Here is a 17,492-nt window from a genome sequence, read left to right as displayed (position 1 = left end):
GGATATGTTTATTTTTGAACCATTCCATTGTAGATTTTGCTTTATGTTTTGGATCATTGTCTTGTTGGAAGACAAATCTCCGTCCCAGTCTCAGGTCTTTTGCAGGCTCCATCAGGGTTTCTTCCAGAATGGTCCTTTATTTGGCTCCATCCATCTTCCCATCAATTTGAACCATCTTCCCTGTCCCTGCTGAAGAAAAGCAAGCCCAAGCCATGATGCTGCCACCACCATGTTTAACAGTGGGGATGGTGTGGTCAGGGTGATGAGCTGTGTTGCTTTTACGCCAAACATAATGTTTTGCATTGTTGCCAAAAAGTTAAATTTTGGTTTCATCTGACCAGAGCACCTTCTTCCACGTTTGGTGTGTCTCCCAGGTGGCTTGTGGCAAACTTTAAACAACACTTTTTCTGGATATCTTTAAGAAATGGCTTTCTTCTTGCCACTCTTCCATAAAGGCCAGATTTGTGCAAAAATACAGTTTTATATCTTTATGTTTGAAGCCTGAAATGTGGCAAAAGGTCGCAAAGTTCAAGGGGGCCGAATACTTTCGCAAGGCACTGTATGTGTCGAACTGCTTTGCTTTGTCTTGGCCAGGTCGCAATTGTAAATGAGAACTTGTTCTCAACTTGCCTACCTGGTTAAATAAAGGTGAAATAAAAAATAAAATAATATTTGTAAGCAAATGTCACAAGGGGGAGACATTGAGTTAGATTATACTCAGTCACATCCCTTTAAGGAGGATTCAGGCTATGAATCACAGGTGGCCCCTACACAGTGAGTTATCCTAAACCTCTCATGTCATTAGCCCCCATACAAACATTATCATGAGAGAAGGAAGTACAACACATTCCATGTATAGTGTTGTTATTATAACTATTGGGAGTCTGCCACGGCTATTGCTCTTTTCTATCCATTTTATCATGTGGGGCAGTGGGTTGGAGACTAGGCTTTCTAAATGTCATCTTTTACAATTACTAGTTACCTGCCATAAATTTGAATCAGTAACCTAACATTTGGATTATCCAAACTCAGTAACGTATTCTTATTACTTTCTGCTTAAGAGGATGTAGAAGAATACAAAAATGATCCATCAAACGCATTGTATGTGTCATCATAGTGCTCTCTGACTTGTGGTCAGATTTCACTCAGGTGGAGCAAACTTAAACTTCCGCCTTTATCCATACTGAATTGAATGTCATTGAGAAAGCAGAAATTAATCAAAATGTTGTTTTTTTGCCGCAAACATCCTTGATGAATTTAAAAGTATTGCAAGATCTGTAATCTACAATATTTTTGCTGGTAACATAACTGATTACATTGCTGCCTGTTGGAGACTTTTGTATTTTTTTAACACCTGAAACAGTTTTTTCCTGCAATCTAGAGCCATATTCATTATGCTTAATTTTATGTAAAAAAAAGTAAATGTTTCTGCATATGTAAGCATACCTCTTGAGCTGTTTGTATCCTTCTGATTTTTTTTAAGAGACTAAATATGCTTCTTTGCATCTCTGCTAAAATCTGGGTAAAAGATCGAAGGGAATCTTGTTCAGTACATTTAGATATTGTTTGCTTTTCTAAAGTCTACCAAACATGCCAGCAGGCTTGCCAGTCAGACAAGCTAGCTACACTAACTTGATTGATATCTTGAAATGAGGTTGAGAGATTGGGAACCTATCTGGGCTAGCTAAAACCAACTTCATTAATTTTGCTAGGTGGCTATTATTACTACAGAGAAACAGTAACAAGATTTAAAAAATAAATACATTTAACTGGACAAATCTGAGTGGGCACGTACCCCCTATGGGCAATGACGCCTCTGATTACAGTTACAGTTTTTGTGTAATTCAATTACATGTAATCAGTTACACCCCAACCCTGATCATGTTATAGTATTAGATGTTTACAGCAGCAACAGCCCTGTTAGAACACTGGAGCACAATGCATTAAAGACAACAGGGACAACACAAGATGTGTTGCCTACATAATGTGTATGAGGCATCCTGGGATATCTTGTTTGGTGCCATTTTTCTGTTTATGTGATGTGACTGGGTTTCAGTGTGATGAAATAGAACGGACCCAAAATGATATAACTCACACTATATAAAAAGGCTTCTTGTTCAAGAGTAAAGAAGGGCTACTGGAGGGATTCCTCTGATGATGCACTTGGGCAATAGCACAGAAAAGTCTATGCAGAGACACATTAACCGAGCGTGGCGCGCACTACCGTATCCAAGAGCACAGCAATTACGTTTGCTCTGCATCAACGTGACATTTAACACTGACAGGTCTGGTATGATTCATATGTAAACACGCAATGTCTCCCGGGCACCCCTAAGCTATTTAAATACCGTTAACCTCCCCATGTGCTCCATTGCTGCAGAAAAGCTGCATCCAGCCAGGGGAGAAGAGGCCAGCCGAAGACATTCCAACTCGCTTCTCAGTGTTGTTTCCACATCATTTTCACTAAGCCTTCAAGGTGAGACATCAGATTTTGTGATCAAATAATGGGATGGGTCATTCCTACTTTGCGTGCCTTTTTTGGACCTCAAAACATTAGGGGAAAGTACCTGTTTAATTTTTGGGTGGTATTCTAGCACTTTTAGTGGTCAAACTCAGGCAGTCCTTAGCTGTGGTATATTGGCCATATACCACATCCCGTGGGCTTATTGCTTAATTATACTAGGCATTGTTGAATACTTGATTCTGATTAGCTTGAAGGGCATTCTATTTCCCTATAATGCACGCTATATCAGCATGGTAAAATTCAATGGCTATAGTTCATTCTTACATGTTCTATTCAGCTGCTTTTGAAAGCAAAAGTCGAATTGAAAACATTATTGGCATTGTTGAATTAGATGCTCATAATAGAAAGCTAAGACTGATGGTTTGGTTAGCTAAACTAGCAAATCTTTATTAAGGGATAATCAACGAGAGGATATACGTTCTCTGGAAAATAATGCAACCCCGTGGAAGGTTAGTTCCACTTCGCTAGAGCGTCATGGAGCACGCCTTCCACATGGTTCATTATTCTTCAGAGAATGCATAGCCTCTCATTGATTATCCTGATACTGACCTAACAGGATGGAATTGAAGCACAACAGGGTATTAAGCAAAAAGAAAACGTGGTGGAACAACCAATAATGAATACAAGATCCTAACAGGGTGGAAATTTGGAGCCTAAAATAGCTGAATGCTGTTGTAGCTGTGTCATCAATTTAATGTCATATTCTAAACAGGCCCTTTACCATCGTTCTCCCCGAACCAGGAAGTATAAATAGCACCCATGTTATGACACCATTGCCACCCCATAATAGTTTGTGGTCAGTTAGGCAGGGCAACTGGAAGGGTGCGGAAGGGTGCGGGAGAGAAGATTTTATGCTGGGCTCTCTCTCTCTCTCTCTCTCTCTCTCTCTCTCTCTCTCTCTCTCTCTCTCTCTCTCTCTCTCTCTCTCTCTCTCTCTCTCTCTCTCTCTCTCTCTCTCTGTCTCTGTCTCTCTCTGTCTCTGTCTCTCTCTGTCTTTCAGATGACTACCAAGGAGAAGCTGATCACCCATGTGTTGGCTGGTGAGCCTGTTGGCTCCCGGAGCAAGGTGACAGTTGTTGGCGTCGGCATGGTTGGCATGGCCTCCGCAGTCAGCGTCCTACTCAAGGTGAGACGAATGGAGGGGGTGGGGGGACCCCCTTACAAAAAACTGCAGTAACTGTTGTCAGAATAAGAGATTTGGGTGGAATGAAAGGGTGTAAGACTTTTAACCAGAGTGACAGGGGTTACAGTGTGAATTGTGGCGGTATTGGGAATGAGGGAGATAGACGACAGAGCAAAGGGGTGTTTAGGTAAAGTGCATGAAAATGAATGAACATAAGAAGTTAGACAGACATGACTAGGACACAATGTCCAGGGTTGTGTTCATTTGGCACCAAACGGAAGAATAAGTACCTAAACAGAGAGGGACTGCATGTACGTGTCCAATATGACATTGTTTTCTGTTAAAACATGTAAATACAAAAAAACAAATCTGTTGCGTGCCCTAATGAACATGACCAGGCCATTAGCTCCATTGTTCTAACTCTAGTGTCAAACTAAAAGTAGCCATGCTTACAGAAAGCAATGTGCCTTTACTCATCAGTTTGGACATATTCTACAATTTAGGAGAGAGTGCGGTAAGGAGAGACATTTTTTTACATTCAGCATCACTCCGTCAAGGGAAATATAGTATTATTTCAAACAAATACAAATACATATATTTCAGGATGTTGTATCCCTAGAAATAAATCAGAATTTGTGTAAACATTACAGTTTTGAAAAGATAATAGTCTTTTGGTACAACCTACTCCGGGTATAAGCTGCCTACACATTTCTGTGCTGAATGAAATATTACCACTACCTTTTTAAAACCATGTCTACCTTTATTTCCTAACCACAATTTAAAACAATCACAATTGTTTTTTATATTTTAATAATTTTAAGCACCTTACTTTGTACTTTTTAAAAGCCATTATTGCAGTATTACTTTAGTGCCCTTTTGCAAACAGAATTTATGTTTTGGAATATTTTTTATTTTGTACAGGCTTCCTTTTTTCACATATTCAATTACTCTTTTTTTCCTTCTTTTTTTTACCTATCTACCAAAAAGTGCCTGAACCTCCATGGTCTTTGTGGTTGAATCTGTGTTTGAAATTAACTGCTCGGCTGAGGGACCTTACAGATAATTGCATGTGTGGGGTACAGAGATGAGGTAGTAATTCAAAAATCATGTTAAACACTGTAATTGCACACAGAGTGAGTCTTATTATGTGACATGTTAAGCACATTTTTCTCCTGAACTTATTTATGCTTGCCATAACAAAGGGATTGAATACTTATTGACTGAAGACATTTGATTTTGTTTTTAATTTGTCAAAACAATTTGACATTATGGGGTATTGTGGTTAGGCCAGTAAGCAAAAATCTAAATTTAATCCATTTCAAATTCAGGCTGTAACAAAATGTGAAAAAAGTAAAGAGGTACTATCTAAGAGATACTATCTAAAGGCATTGTACCGCTTTATTATTTTCATATCTGATATAGCAACTGAATTAGACTATTCACATTACCAAAAAAGTTGATAAAGCGCTCAGCAGCTTTCCCTCAATATTGACACAGCACTGTCTAGAATGATCAACGGACGGGTGTTGGGATGGTCACCCAATACCGCGTCCAGCTCTGACTAAAATGGCTATCGGGCACTCCCGTTCCCACTCCTGCTCTTGCAGTCCTTGGCCTTTCTGTACAATGTTTTCAAATATTCGATTTTGCTCTGGCATTGGACATGGAATGGGGAACCCTTATTCCCATTCGGGACAATATGTTTTTTTTACTAAATAGGCCTCTTAATTTTATGTGCGTTGTCTAATTTCAATTGGACTGTGCATCCAACCACAGTGCCAGTAGGCACTTCCCACAGGGCAAAAACTGGTTGAATCAAAGTTGTTTCCATGTCATTTCGACCCCCCAAAATCTATATGATGGCGTTGAATCGACAGGGGATACTGATTGGATTTGCAAAAGTAATCAACATAAGGGCGTCTCATCTTTTTTGGTCACCATGTCATTTGAATCTACAATAAATCCAATGTGGTGACATTTGTTGTTGATTTCATGTTAAATTCACATTAGTTGACAACTCAAGCAAATGTACACTGAACAAAAATATAAATGTAACAGCAACAATTTCAAAGATTCTACTGCGTGACAGTTCATATAAGTAACTCAGTTTATTGAAATAAATTCCTGAGGCCCTAATCTATGGATTTCACATAACTGGGAATACAGATATGCATCTTAAAAAAATGGTAGGGGAATGGATCAGAAAACCAGTATCTGGTGTGAACATCATTTGCCTTATGCAACGTGACACATCTCCTTCACATATAGTTGATCAGACTGATGATCAGACTGGCGTCGTTACACATGGTCTGCAGTTTTGAGGCTGGTTAGACGTACTGTCAGATTCTCTAAAATGACCCTGAAGGCAGCTTATGGTAGAGAAATTAACATTCACATATCTGGCAACAGCTCTGGTGGACATTCCTGCGATCACCATGCCAATTGCACGCTCCTTCAAAACGTGAGACATCTCTGGCGTGACAAAACTGCACATTTTGGAGTAACCTTTTATTGTCCCCAGCACAAGGTGCACCTGTGTAAAGATCATGCTGTTTAATTAGCTTCTTGATATGCCACACCTGTCAGGTGGATGGATTATCTTGGCAAAGGAGAAATGCTCACTAACAGGAATGTAAAGAAATGTGTGCAAAATAATTGGGAGAAATAAGCCTTTTGTGCATATGGAATATTTCTGGGATCTTTTATTTCACTCATGAAACATGGGACCACCACTTTATATTTATATTTTTGTAAATCAAAACTAGACATTGAACTGACATCTGTTTCCAGTGGGTTGGTTTTTAATGAAGACCAACGTCTTAATTCTGGAGAAATTGTAGAGATATCCTTGTCCATATCTACTTTCCTCCGACACATTGGTGCGTCTGGCTTCCGGGTTCAGCGAGCATTGTGTCAAGAAGCAGTGCGGATTGGCAGGGTCATGTTTTGGAGGACGCATAACTCTCAACCTTCGACCTTCGTACGGGAGTTGTAGCGATGGGACAAGACTGTAACTTCCTTTTGGATATCACGAAATTGGGGAGAAAAAGGGGGTAAACATAAAAAAAATGAAAAAAGACCTATAAACAAGGCTCCTGACTATTGCGTCCCAAATAACACCTATTCCCTATTGTACTACCTTTGACCTCACTGGCATAGGTTGTGTCCCAAAAAATTAGGAACAACTACTCTTTCCATGACATACTGTAGATTGACCAGATGAATCCAGGTGAAAGCTATGATCTCTTATTGGTGTCACGTGTTAAATTCACTTCAATCAGTATAGATCAAGGGGAAGAGACAGGTTAAATAAGGATTTTTAAGCCACTCAAATGGTGAATGGGCAAGATTAAAGATTTAAGTGCCTTTGAACGGGTTATGGTAGTAGGTGCTAGGCACACCGGTTTGAGAGTGTCAAGAACTGCAATGCTGCTGGGTTTTTCATGCTCAACAGTTTTTCCCATGAGTATCAAGAATGATCCACCACACAAGTTGACATCCAGCCAACATGACACAACTGTGGGAAGCATTGGATTCAACATGGGCCAGCATCCCCTTGGAATGCTTTCGTCACCTTGTAGAGTCCATGCTCCGACGAATTAAGGCTGTTCTGTGGGAAAAAGAGGGTGCAACTTGATATTCGGAATATGTTCCTAATATTTCGTACACTCAATGTATTGTCATACACCATGTGGGCCCTGGTCAACAGTAGTACACTATATATTGAATAGAGTGCCATTAGGGATGCAAACTAAGCCAGTGAGGAAACAAAGGCTTACAGGAAATAGACCTCTGCTGAGAGCTGTGCATGTCAAGTCTGAGTGGAGTGAGCCGGAGGTAACTGGTGGGCGGCCAGTGTGTTTTTTCCAGGGCTTGTGTGATAACCAATCAATAGAAGGTTATTATATCCAGTTGTTCAATAGGCCTATTTGGCATGAGACTGGTATCAATGAGACAATGGACTGGAGGGAAGTGGTTTTAGGCCTCTACGTGTGAGATGGGCCTGGTCAGTTGTCAAAATAAAACACAGTGAAAATGCATTTTAGACATAACTAATTTTTATATAGGTTAAATTGTTAAAAACTACAAAGTGTACTACTAAATAATGATCATTCCACCATTAAATGTTTTAGTAAAATAGAGCAGGAACAGTTTCCCTGGACACAAATAAAGCATCGTCCGGGACTAAAAAGCAGTTTCAACAGTGAAATAGATTTTGCCCTAATTTGTGCCCGGGAAACCAGCCCCTTATGTACAGTATAGACATATACTTTTCTATATGGAGTATATTCCTGAACCATAATATTCCTGGTTTGCATGTGTTGACCAGGACCTGTGCGATGAGCTGTGCCTGATTGACGTGATGGAAGATAAACTAAAGGGTGAGGTCATGGACCTGCAGCATGGCAGCCTCTTCTGCAAGACTCACAAGATCGTGGGCGACAAGGGTGAGTGAAGAGTCATACACTTATGCACGCACACTCTGAAACACACATATGCACAAACGAGTTGTGCACACACACAAACATACACGCACAAGTTGAGCAGACACACAAACACACACACATATACAAACGCACACACACACACACACACACACACACACACACACACACACACACACACACACACACACACACACACACACACACACACACACTTGTTGCGGGGGTGCTTCGGAACACTAGGTTGCATTTGTGTATGTTTAACATGCATCTTATATCTCACTCAAGACTACAGTACGACTGCCCACTCCAAGGTGGTGGTGGTCACAGCCGGTGCTCGTCAGCAAGAGGGTGAGAGCCGTCTGAACCTGGTGCAGCGCAACGTCAACATCTTCAAATTCATAATTCCCCAGATCGTCAAGTACAGCCCCAACGCCATCCTGCTGGTTGTCTCCAATCCTGGTACGAGGAGAGAGGGATAAGAGAGAAGGTGGGAGAGAAAGAGAGAGATGGATGAGAGAGAGAAAGAGAGAGCAATAGAACAGGAAGGTAGACAGATAGAGTACAATAAATAGAAAAGTGGAAGTGAAGGTAATTCAGTTGAACATCGTCTAGTGACTTGATCATTACCCTAGCATTATGATAAGTGATTGATAGGTTTGAATAATGTTAGTCCTGGGCTGGAACAAACGCCTGCTCATCCTGTAGCTTTCCATGATCAGGGTCAGGTTACATTACTATTAACAACTCCACGGTCCTATTGCTGACAACTCCTATAAAATGTGTCACTCCTTCACCCCTCCTCCCCTCTCTTTCGGTCCCCACTGTATGACCATCTGCAAAAGTCAATATAGGCTATACAGTGAACATTTCTACAAAGAAAAAATATAATTTTAGGCATAATGTTAGTGATATGGTTAAGGATAGGGTAAAGGTTAGGGTTTGTTTTGTTAACTCAGATTGTGCTAATATTTGTCACCCCCCTTCTTCCAACATCCCAGTTGACATCCTAACCTACGTGGCTTGGAAGCTGAGTGGTTTCCCCCGTCACCGCGTCATCGGTTCTGGGACCAACCTGGACTCTGGTCGTTTCCGCCACCTGATGGGCGAGAAGCTACACCTTCACCCATCCAGCTGTCACGGCTGGATCATTGGAGAGCATGGAGACTCCAGCGGTATGTAGGCTATGGCTTCAAATACACTCCACACCGGAACCTGTCTGTCTGATTACAATATTGTGGAAGACTTTCACATACATTGGTACTGTGTCTATGACAGACTGACTGGATGCCTGTCTCTTCTCTTTCTCCCAGTGCCCGTATGGAGTGGTGTGAATGTTGCCGGTGTTTCCCTGAAGGGCCTGAACCCAGACATGGGCACAGACGCAGACAAGGAGGACTGGAAGCACGTCCACAAGATGGTGGTCAATGGGTGAGTCTTATAAACACACATCGGCTATATGTTCAACTTTATCTTTACTTATCAATGGTCAAGTTAATCAGGGATCACCCTTTTAAAAATGTTTGCAATGGGAAATGCGTTACTTAGTGGAGAAGTTCAGATAGTACTCCATTCATATAGTACTCACTCCTTTTTGGCTCGTTTTCTTCCGTTTCATGCCTAATGAACATAAGTCAGTTAAGAACAAGTTCTTAGTTACGATGACGGCCTACCCCGACCAATTGTGCGCCGCCCTATGGGACTCCCAATCACAGCCAGAATGTGATTCAGCCTGGATTCAAACCAGGGACTATAGTGTCACCTCTTGCACTGAGATGCAGTGCCTTAGACCGCTGCACCGCTCAGGAGCCCTAATGGTTGGGTAAAGCAGAGCTCAGAGACTACTGTAGCACACGAATATACAGTCGTGGCCAAACGTTTTGAGAATGACACAAATATTAATTTTCACAAAGTTTGCTACTTCAGTATCTTTAGATATTTTTGTCAGATGTTACTATGGAATACTGAAGTATAATTACAAACATTTCATAAGTGTTAAAGGCTTTTATTGACAATTACATGAAGTTGATGCAAAGAGTAAATATTTGCAGTGACCCTTCTTTTTCAAGACCTCTGCAATTCGCCCTGGCATGCTGTCAATTAACTTCTGGGCCACATCCTGACTGATGGCAGGAGTTTGTCAGAATGGGTTTTTGTTTGTCCACCCGCCACTTGAGGACTGACCACAAGTTCTCAATGGGATTAAGGTCTGGGGAGTTTCCTGGCCATGGACCCAAAATATTGACGTTTTGTTCCCCCAGCCACTTAGTTATCACTTTTGCCTCAGGGAAGGGTGCTCCTTCATACTGGAAAGGCAGCATGTTCGTCACCAAACTTTTCCTGGATGGTTGGGAAAAGTTGCTCTCGGAGGATGTGTTGGTACCATTCTTTATTCATGGCTGTGTTCTTAGGCAAAATTGTGAGTGAGCCCACTCCCCTTGGCTGAGGAGCAACCCCACACATGAATGGTCTCAGGATGCTTTACACAGGACTGATGGTAAAGCTCACATTTTCTTCTCCAGACAAGCTTTTTTCCTGATGCCCCAAACAATCGGAAAGGGGATTCATCAGAGAAAATGACTTTACCCCAGTCCTCAGCAGTCCAATCCAATCGCTTTTGCAGAATATCAGTCTATCCCTGATGTTTTTCCTGGAGAGAAGTGGCTTCTTTGCTGCCCTTCTTGACACCAGGCCATCCTCCAAAAGTCTTCACCTCACTGTGCATGCAGATGCACTCACACCTGCCTGCTGCCATTCCTGAGTAAGCTCTGTACTGGTGGTGCCCCGATCCTGCAGCTGAATCAACTTTAGGAGACGGTCCTGGCGCTTTCTGGACTTTCATGGGCGCCCTGAAGCCTTCTTTACAACAATTTAACCGCTCTCCTTGAAGTTATTGGTGATCCGATAAATGGATGATTTAGGTGCAATATCCTTGCCTGTGCAAGGCAATGATGATGGCATGTGTTTCCTTGCAGGTAACCATGGTTGACAGAGGAAGAACAATGATTCCAAGCACCACCCTCCTTTTGAAGCTTCCAGTCTGTTATTCGAACTCAATCAGCATGACAGAGTGATCTCCAGCCTTGTCCTCGTCAACACTCAAGCATGTGTTAACGAGTGAATCACTGACATGATGTAAGCTGGTCCTTTTGTGGCAGGGCTGAAATGCAATGGAAATGTTTTTGGGTGATTCAGTTCATTTGCATGGCAAAGAGAGACTTTGCAATTAATTGCAATTAGTCTGATCACTCTTCATAACATTCTGGAGTATATGCAAATTGCCATCATACAAACTGAGGCAGCAGACTTTGAAAATTAATATTCGTGTCATTCTCAAAACTTTTGGCCACGACTGTACTATTTATATAATTAGAAATCTGATCTAGTGAACTTGTAGCCTGTCATACTTGGAAAAACTCTGCTTTTAGGGCCAGTTTCATGGACACAGCCTAGTCCTGGACTAAAAAGCATACTCAATGGTGAATCTCCATTGGAATAGATTTTTAGTCCAGGGTTCGGCTTAATATGGAAACTGGTCCATAGAGTTGAACTCCAAATGAATCAGTCTATACTGTATATATCATTAACACAATGGTTGAGGTAGAGTTAAATTACTAATTACTACAGGCCTAATAAAATCTAATGGACTTTGGTGTAATGGAGGAAGGAATTTGGAAAACATGCTGGACTAACACAGTAAGCACTGACTACGCCAATGACTAAAGCCTTTTACTTGTTGTTATGGAATGCTGTAGAGTGTAATGGCATTACCATTAATTACATGTTTTTACTTGTAATTCACAACCCACTTTATAACTACATTAATGGCATTTGTCCATGCTGTTTTCAAAATAGTCTAAATATACAAAACATTCAGAAAGGTACACTGCTCTTTCCATGACATAGACTGACCAGGTGAAAGCTATGATCCCTTATTGATGTCACTTCAATCATGTGTATGTGTGCCATTCCAAGAGTGAATGGGTGAGGAAAAAAACGTCAGGCACACCGGTTTGTGTCAAGAACTGCAAAACTGCTGGGTTTTTCACACTCAACAGTTTCCCGTCTGTATTGTTAGGTTCCAATTATCAGAGTAAGAACTCAACGGAAACTATGAAATCTTAAACTAAGTATATTCATCCCAGAAGGTTGAACAGCTGAACCGACAAAAACATATTCACACAAAGCACGGATATTTTTTATTTTTTATTACCCCCCTTTTCATGGTATCCAATTGGTAGAAGTTACTGTCTTGTCTCATCGCTGCAACTCCCGTACAGACTCGGGAGAGGCGAAGGTCGAGAGTCATGCGTCCTTCAAAACACAACCCAACCAAGCCGCACTGCTTCTTGACACAACGCACATCCAACCTGGAAGCCAGCTGCACCAATATGTCAGAGGAAACACTGTACACCTAGCGACCTGGTCAGCGTGCACTGCGCCCGGCCCACCACAGTGGTCACTAGTGCGAGATGAGACAAGGATATCCCTGCCGGCCAAGCCCTCCCTAACCCGGATGACGCTGGGCCAATTGTGCGCCGCCCCATGGACCTCCCGGTCCGGCCGGCTGCGACAGAGCCTGGGCTCGAACCCAGAATCTCTGGTTCTTCCTCACTTCATCTGACCTGACCTCTGCCCCAAAGTCCTCACTCCTCCCCAACTTACGGCTGTCATGGTGACTGGTACCAGACTGTGTCTCTTCTCCTCCCAGAGGCTCCCTTCCAATAGGATCCCTGATGGCTAACAATAACATATCCTGACATTAATGTAAAGGTTATACATTAACCTCTCTCCCTCAGTGACATGAATACTTATATTTAATATTCTCAGAACCCAACAGTATCAAGAATGGTCCACCACCCAAAGGACATTCAGCCAACTTTACACAACAGTGGGTGGGAAGCATTGGCGTCAACATGGGCCAGCATCCCTGTGTTTAATGCTTTCGACACCTTCTAGAGTCCATGCCCCGACCAATTCAGGCTGTTTTGAAGGCAAAAGAAGGGGGGTGCAACTCATTATTAGGAAAGTCTTTCTAATGTTTGCTATACTTAGTGTATATCTTCCACTAATGGTTTTTAGCATTTACAATAGGAAAAACTACCCATATTTCCCCAAAAATTAGATGGTTGTTTTAAATGTTTTATGAAAGTTATACCTATCTTATAGGTTAAAGAGGTGTGGTTATGTAGAGGTGTAGGTTAAAGGTGTGTGTATAAAAGTGTTATGAAGGTTACACATATGTTATATATAGGTTATATAGATGTGTTTAAAGGTGTGTATGTGTAATATACACTATATATACAAAAGTATGTGGACTCCCCTTCAAATTAGTGTATTCAACTATTTCAGCCACGCCTGTTACTGACAGGTGTGTGAAATCGAGTACACAGCCATGCAATCTCAGTGACATTCAATGTGGAACCGTCATATGATGCCAGCTTTCCAACAAGTCAGTTCTTCAAATGTATGCCCTACTAGAGCTGCCACTATCAACTGTAAGCGCTGTTATTGTGAAGTGGAAACGTCTAGGAGCCACAAAGTGGTAGGCCACACAAGCTCACAGAACGGGACCGCTGAAGTTCGTAGTGCGTAAAAAATGTTCTGTCCTCGGTTGCAACACTCACTACCGAGTTCCAAAATGCCTCTGGAAGCAAAGTCAAGACAAGAACAGTCTGACAAGAACTGAGTCCAACAGACAAATCTGGGTTTGGCGGATGCCAGGAAAATGCTACCTGCCCAAATGCATAGTGCCAACTGCAAAGTTTGGTGGAGGAGGAAAAATGGTCTGGTGCTGCTTTTCATGGTTTGGGCAAGGCCCCTTTCAGTGAAGGAAAATGTTAATGCTACTACATACAATGACATTATAGACAATTCTGTGCTTCCAACTTTGTGGCAACAGTTTGGGGAAGGCCACAGTGCACAAAGTGAGGTCCATACAGTAATGGTTTGTCGAGATCAGTGTTGAAGAACTTGACTAGCCTGCAGAGAGCCCTGACCTCAACCCCATCAAACACCTTTGGGATGAACTGGAACGCCGACTGTGAGCCAGGCGTAATCACCCAACATCAGTTGCCCTGCATACCACTGCTGGCTTGCTTCTGAAGCTAAGCAGGGTTGGTTCTGGTCAGTTCCTGGATGGGAGACCAGATGCTGCAGGAAGTGATGTTTGAGGGCCAGTAGGAGGCACTCTTTCCTCTGGTCTAAAATAATATCCCTATGCCACAGGGCAGTGATTGGGATCACTGCCCTGTGTAGGGTGCCGTCTTTCAGATGGGACGTTAAATGGGTGTCCTGACTCTCTGAGGGCAATAAAGATCCCATGGCACTTATCGTGAGAGTATGGGTGCTAACCCCGGTGTCCTGGCTAAATTCCCAATCTGGCTCTCAAACCATCACGGTCACCTAATAATCCCCAGTTTACAATTGGCTCATTAATCCCCCTCCTCTCCCCTGTAACTATTCCTCAGGTCATTGCTGCAAATGAGAACGTATTCTCAGTCAACTTACCTGGTAAAATAACGGAAAAATAAGTATTCGACATCACTAATGCTCTTGTGGCTGAATGGAAGCCCCGCAGCAATGTTCTGACATCTAGTGGAAGCCTTCCTAGAAGAGTGGAGGCTTTTATAGCAGCAAATGGAGGACCAACTCCATATTAATGGCCATGATTTTGGAATGAAATGTTTGACGAGCATGTGTCCACATACTTCTGGTCATGTAGTGTATGTTTGTATCTTGGATGTTCCCCTCTAACGCCTCCCCTCGTTTCACTCTATGTCATATAGTGCCTATGAGGTCATCAAGCTGAAGGGTTACACCTCCTGGGCTATCGGCCTGTCCGTCGCTGACCTGGTTGAGAGCATCCTGAAGAATCTCCATAAAGTCCACCCTGTATCCACCCTGGTCAAGGTAAGAAGACCATATGCCCGGAGTCCATCTGCCAAAATGGGACAGATGCAATGTTGCGTCCTCTATCATTGCCTGTGGTTGTAGACTAGGAGTAAAGTCTTTCTTTTAATATTTTTTTTAGTCTCAAACTGACAGAGCATATGCCAAAGCATATACTGTAACCAATGCTTGTTAAGACTGAAGATGTAAGGATTAAGTTGGCACACACATGCTAATACGCACCCTTCCCCACATACACACACACCTACCTCTCATGTACACACATGCCCCTCCGTCCACCCCACCCAAACCAACACTCCAGCTGTGTTCGGCCCTTAACCAGTTTCTCTCTTTGCCTCCATCCATCCCCGACCCCTTCTCAGGGGATGCACGGTGTGAAGGAGGAGGTGTTTCTCAGCGTGCCCTGTGTGCTGGGAAACAGCGGTCTGACCGACATCATCCACATGACTCTGAAGCCCGAGGAGGAGAAGCAGCTGAGCAACAGCGCCGAGACCCTATGGGGCGTACAGAAAGAGCTCACCTTGTAAAGAGTCCTGTGTGCCCTTCTGTAACATCCCCAACCCCCAATCCCACCTTCTGTATACCCGTCCTTGTTCTCCCCTATAGTCTTACTATTGATGGTACAAATGAAGCCTTTTAGGCAGGATCAATTATGTACAGTAGCTTAGTTGAAAAGCCAATCAAAGTCATTTTGCTGTTTCAAGATATTAATGTGTTGGCTTGTACTATGTCATCGATGTTTCTTGTGTTATTCACACTCTTTTCCTGTTAATGTTTTAGAAAGTGATTGAAATTGTGAGCAGGTTGATTTCCACCATTGCACTCTTTGTTTAGTGTGTGCGAGAGTTGGCCAGAGCCATTCAGTTGCAAAACTAAGGTGTGTTTGTTTGGTATCGGTAGAAAGTAAGACTAGGACTAGGTCTGAAGAAAGGCAGTGGGTTTGAACACACTGCCAATTGCACTGTACCTGCTCTTTTGTATGTCAATAACTAAAAGCGTTATAAACATTGGAATTGTCTGGGTGCTCACATAAAAAAAAATCTGATGGCACAATCTGATGGCACTTTCGAATGTTATGTTTTGGGTTAAAACCTGACCTGTAAGTAACTGATGGTTACAATCAATGTTCTGTGCACCCTAAATGTCTGCTCAGTTTTGTCACCGTTAATGATGATTTCTTAAAATTGGAGTTTGGGCCACTGCGGCTTCAGTCCAAAGCCACATGGAGATGTAGCTTTGGACTGAAGCCTCAGTGGCCCAAACTCCGCTGTGATGGTACTGCGATAAAGGCCTATATAGTTATTATGAGCTGAACTGGAACTACGGCTCTGTCCTGTGCTTGTCAAGGCAGCTGAATGTACACATGTTCCGATTTTCTTCACCACCAACCAAATAAAACTACCAGGATGAAACAAGCCTCTCTTTCGTCACTCTCTATGTGTCCGTGCACGTGTGAGCTATATCATGCCTGTATGGGAGTTGTGTTTACGTGTTAGAATTGCAGCTGATTCTACTGATTCTTCTAGGCAGAGTTGCAAAGAAAAGGCTATATCTCAGATTGGCCAATAAATATAAAATATTAAGATGGACAAAACAACACCGACACTGGACAGAGGAGCTCTGCCAAGAAGGCCAGCATCCCAGAGTCGCCTCTTCACTATTGATGTTCACTAAAGCCGCTCTTAATTGTTCCAAATGCCAATTGGATCAATATTGACAGAACAGTTGAGATAAATAAGCAATGGGGACTGCGAGCACAATCCAAGGTCGCCCTCAGTCGGCATTGAGGGACAAATTACCTAGAATTGCACACGGAATACAGGTGATGGTCAGCCATTGAATGATATGGAGGTTATTTTCTTCACAAAACTAACAGTGTCATAGTAATCCATCTAACAGTCTTAAACTTACTAAATTTCAACATAAATGTGAAAACTGACTTAAGTTGTGGAATTGTTTTATGTTCACTTTTTCTTGTCAACCAAGGGTTCCCCAGCCGGTTTACAAGGGGGGTGCTCTGTATTGTATCTGAACAAGCGGGCTGGAGTCAGCAACATGAATGTCATGGTTAATCTCATGGTGAACCTTATCCTCTTTCACCCCTCTACTCCCCTCCTAGTGCAGCTCTTAAGGGGTAAATGTCTACCCAGAGGTTAAATATAGCTCAGTGTCCTGAGGGGTTTGAGACCACCACATCCCTTGACATTTGGGTCAACCTACTCTGGTTACAGAGAAGACCTTTCTGAGGCAGCCCGGCACTCCAGTGAGGTCACAAAGGGAGGGGAACAGAGCCCAGCCAGAAGGTTAAAGGTCAGGTTCAATGAAAGGCAATTGTGTAAAGTACTTAAGTAAATATACTTTAAAGTACTACTTAAGTATTTTTGGGGGTATCTGTACTTTTCTTTACTTATATTTTTGACTACTTTTACTTCACTACATAAAGAAAATGATATACTTTTTACCCCATACATTATCCCTGACACCCTAA

The 17,492-nt window shown here is 42.4% G+C and overlaps 1 protein-coding gene across 1 annotated transcript; it reads left to right on the top strand.

Annotated features, from left to right (window-relative positions):
* Positions 1-2,387: 2,387 nt before the first annotated feature.
* Positions 2,388-16,404, top strand: LOC135525214 (L-lactate dehydrogenase A chain-like). Its single transcript, XM_064952944.1, has 8 exons — positions 2,388-2,476; positions 3,525-3,650; positions 7,978-8,095; positions 8,381-8,554; positions 9,094-9,267; positions 9,406-9,523; positions 14,881-15,004; positions 15,367-16,404. Exons 2-8 carry the CDS (start codon positions 3,525-3,527, stop codon positions 15,529-15,531), a joined length of 999 nt encoding a protein of 332 aa, XP_064809016.1. The 5' UTR covers positions 2,388-2,476; the 3' UTR covers positions 15,532-16,404.
* The last annotated feature ends 1,088 nt before the right edge of the window (positions 16,405-17,492 follow it).

Source organism: Oncorhynchus masou, chromosome 31 (genome assembly GCF_036934945.1).
Source record: "Oncorhynchus masou masou isolate Uvic2021 chromosome 31, UVic_Omas_1.1, whole genome shotgun sequence".
Classification (NCBI taxonomy): domain Eukaryota; kingdom Metazoa; phylum Chordata; class Actinopteri; order Salmoniformes; family Salmonidae; genus Oncorhynchus; species Oncorhynchus masou.
This window is presented reverse-complemented; position numbering and strand designations above follow the sequence as displayed.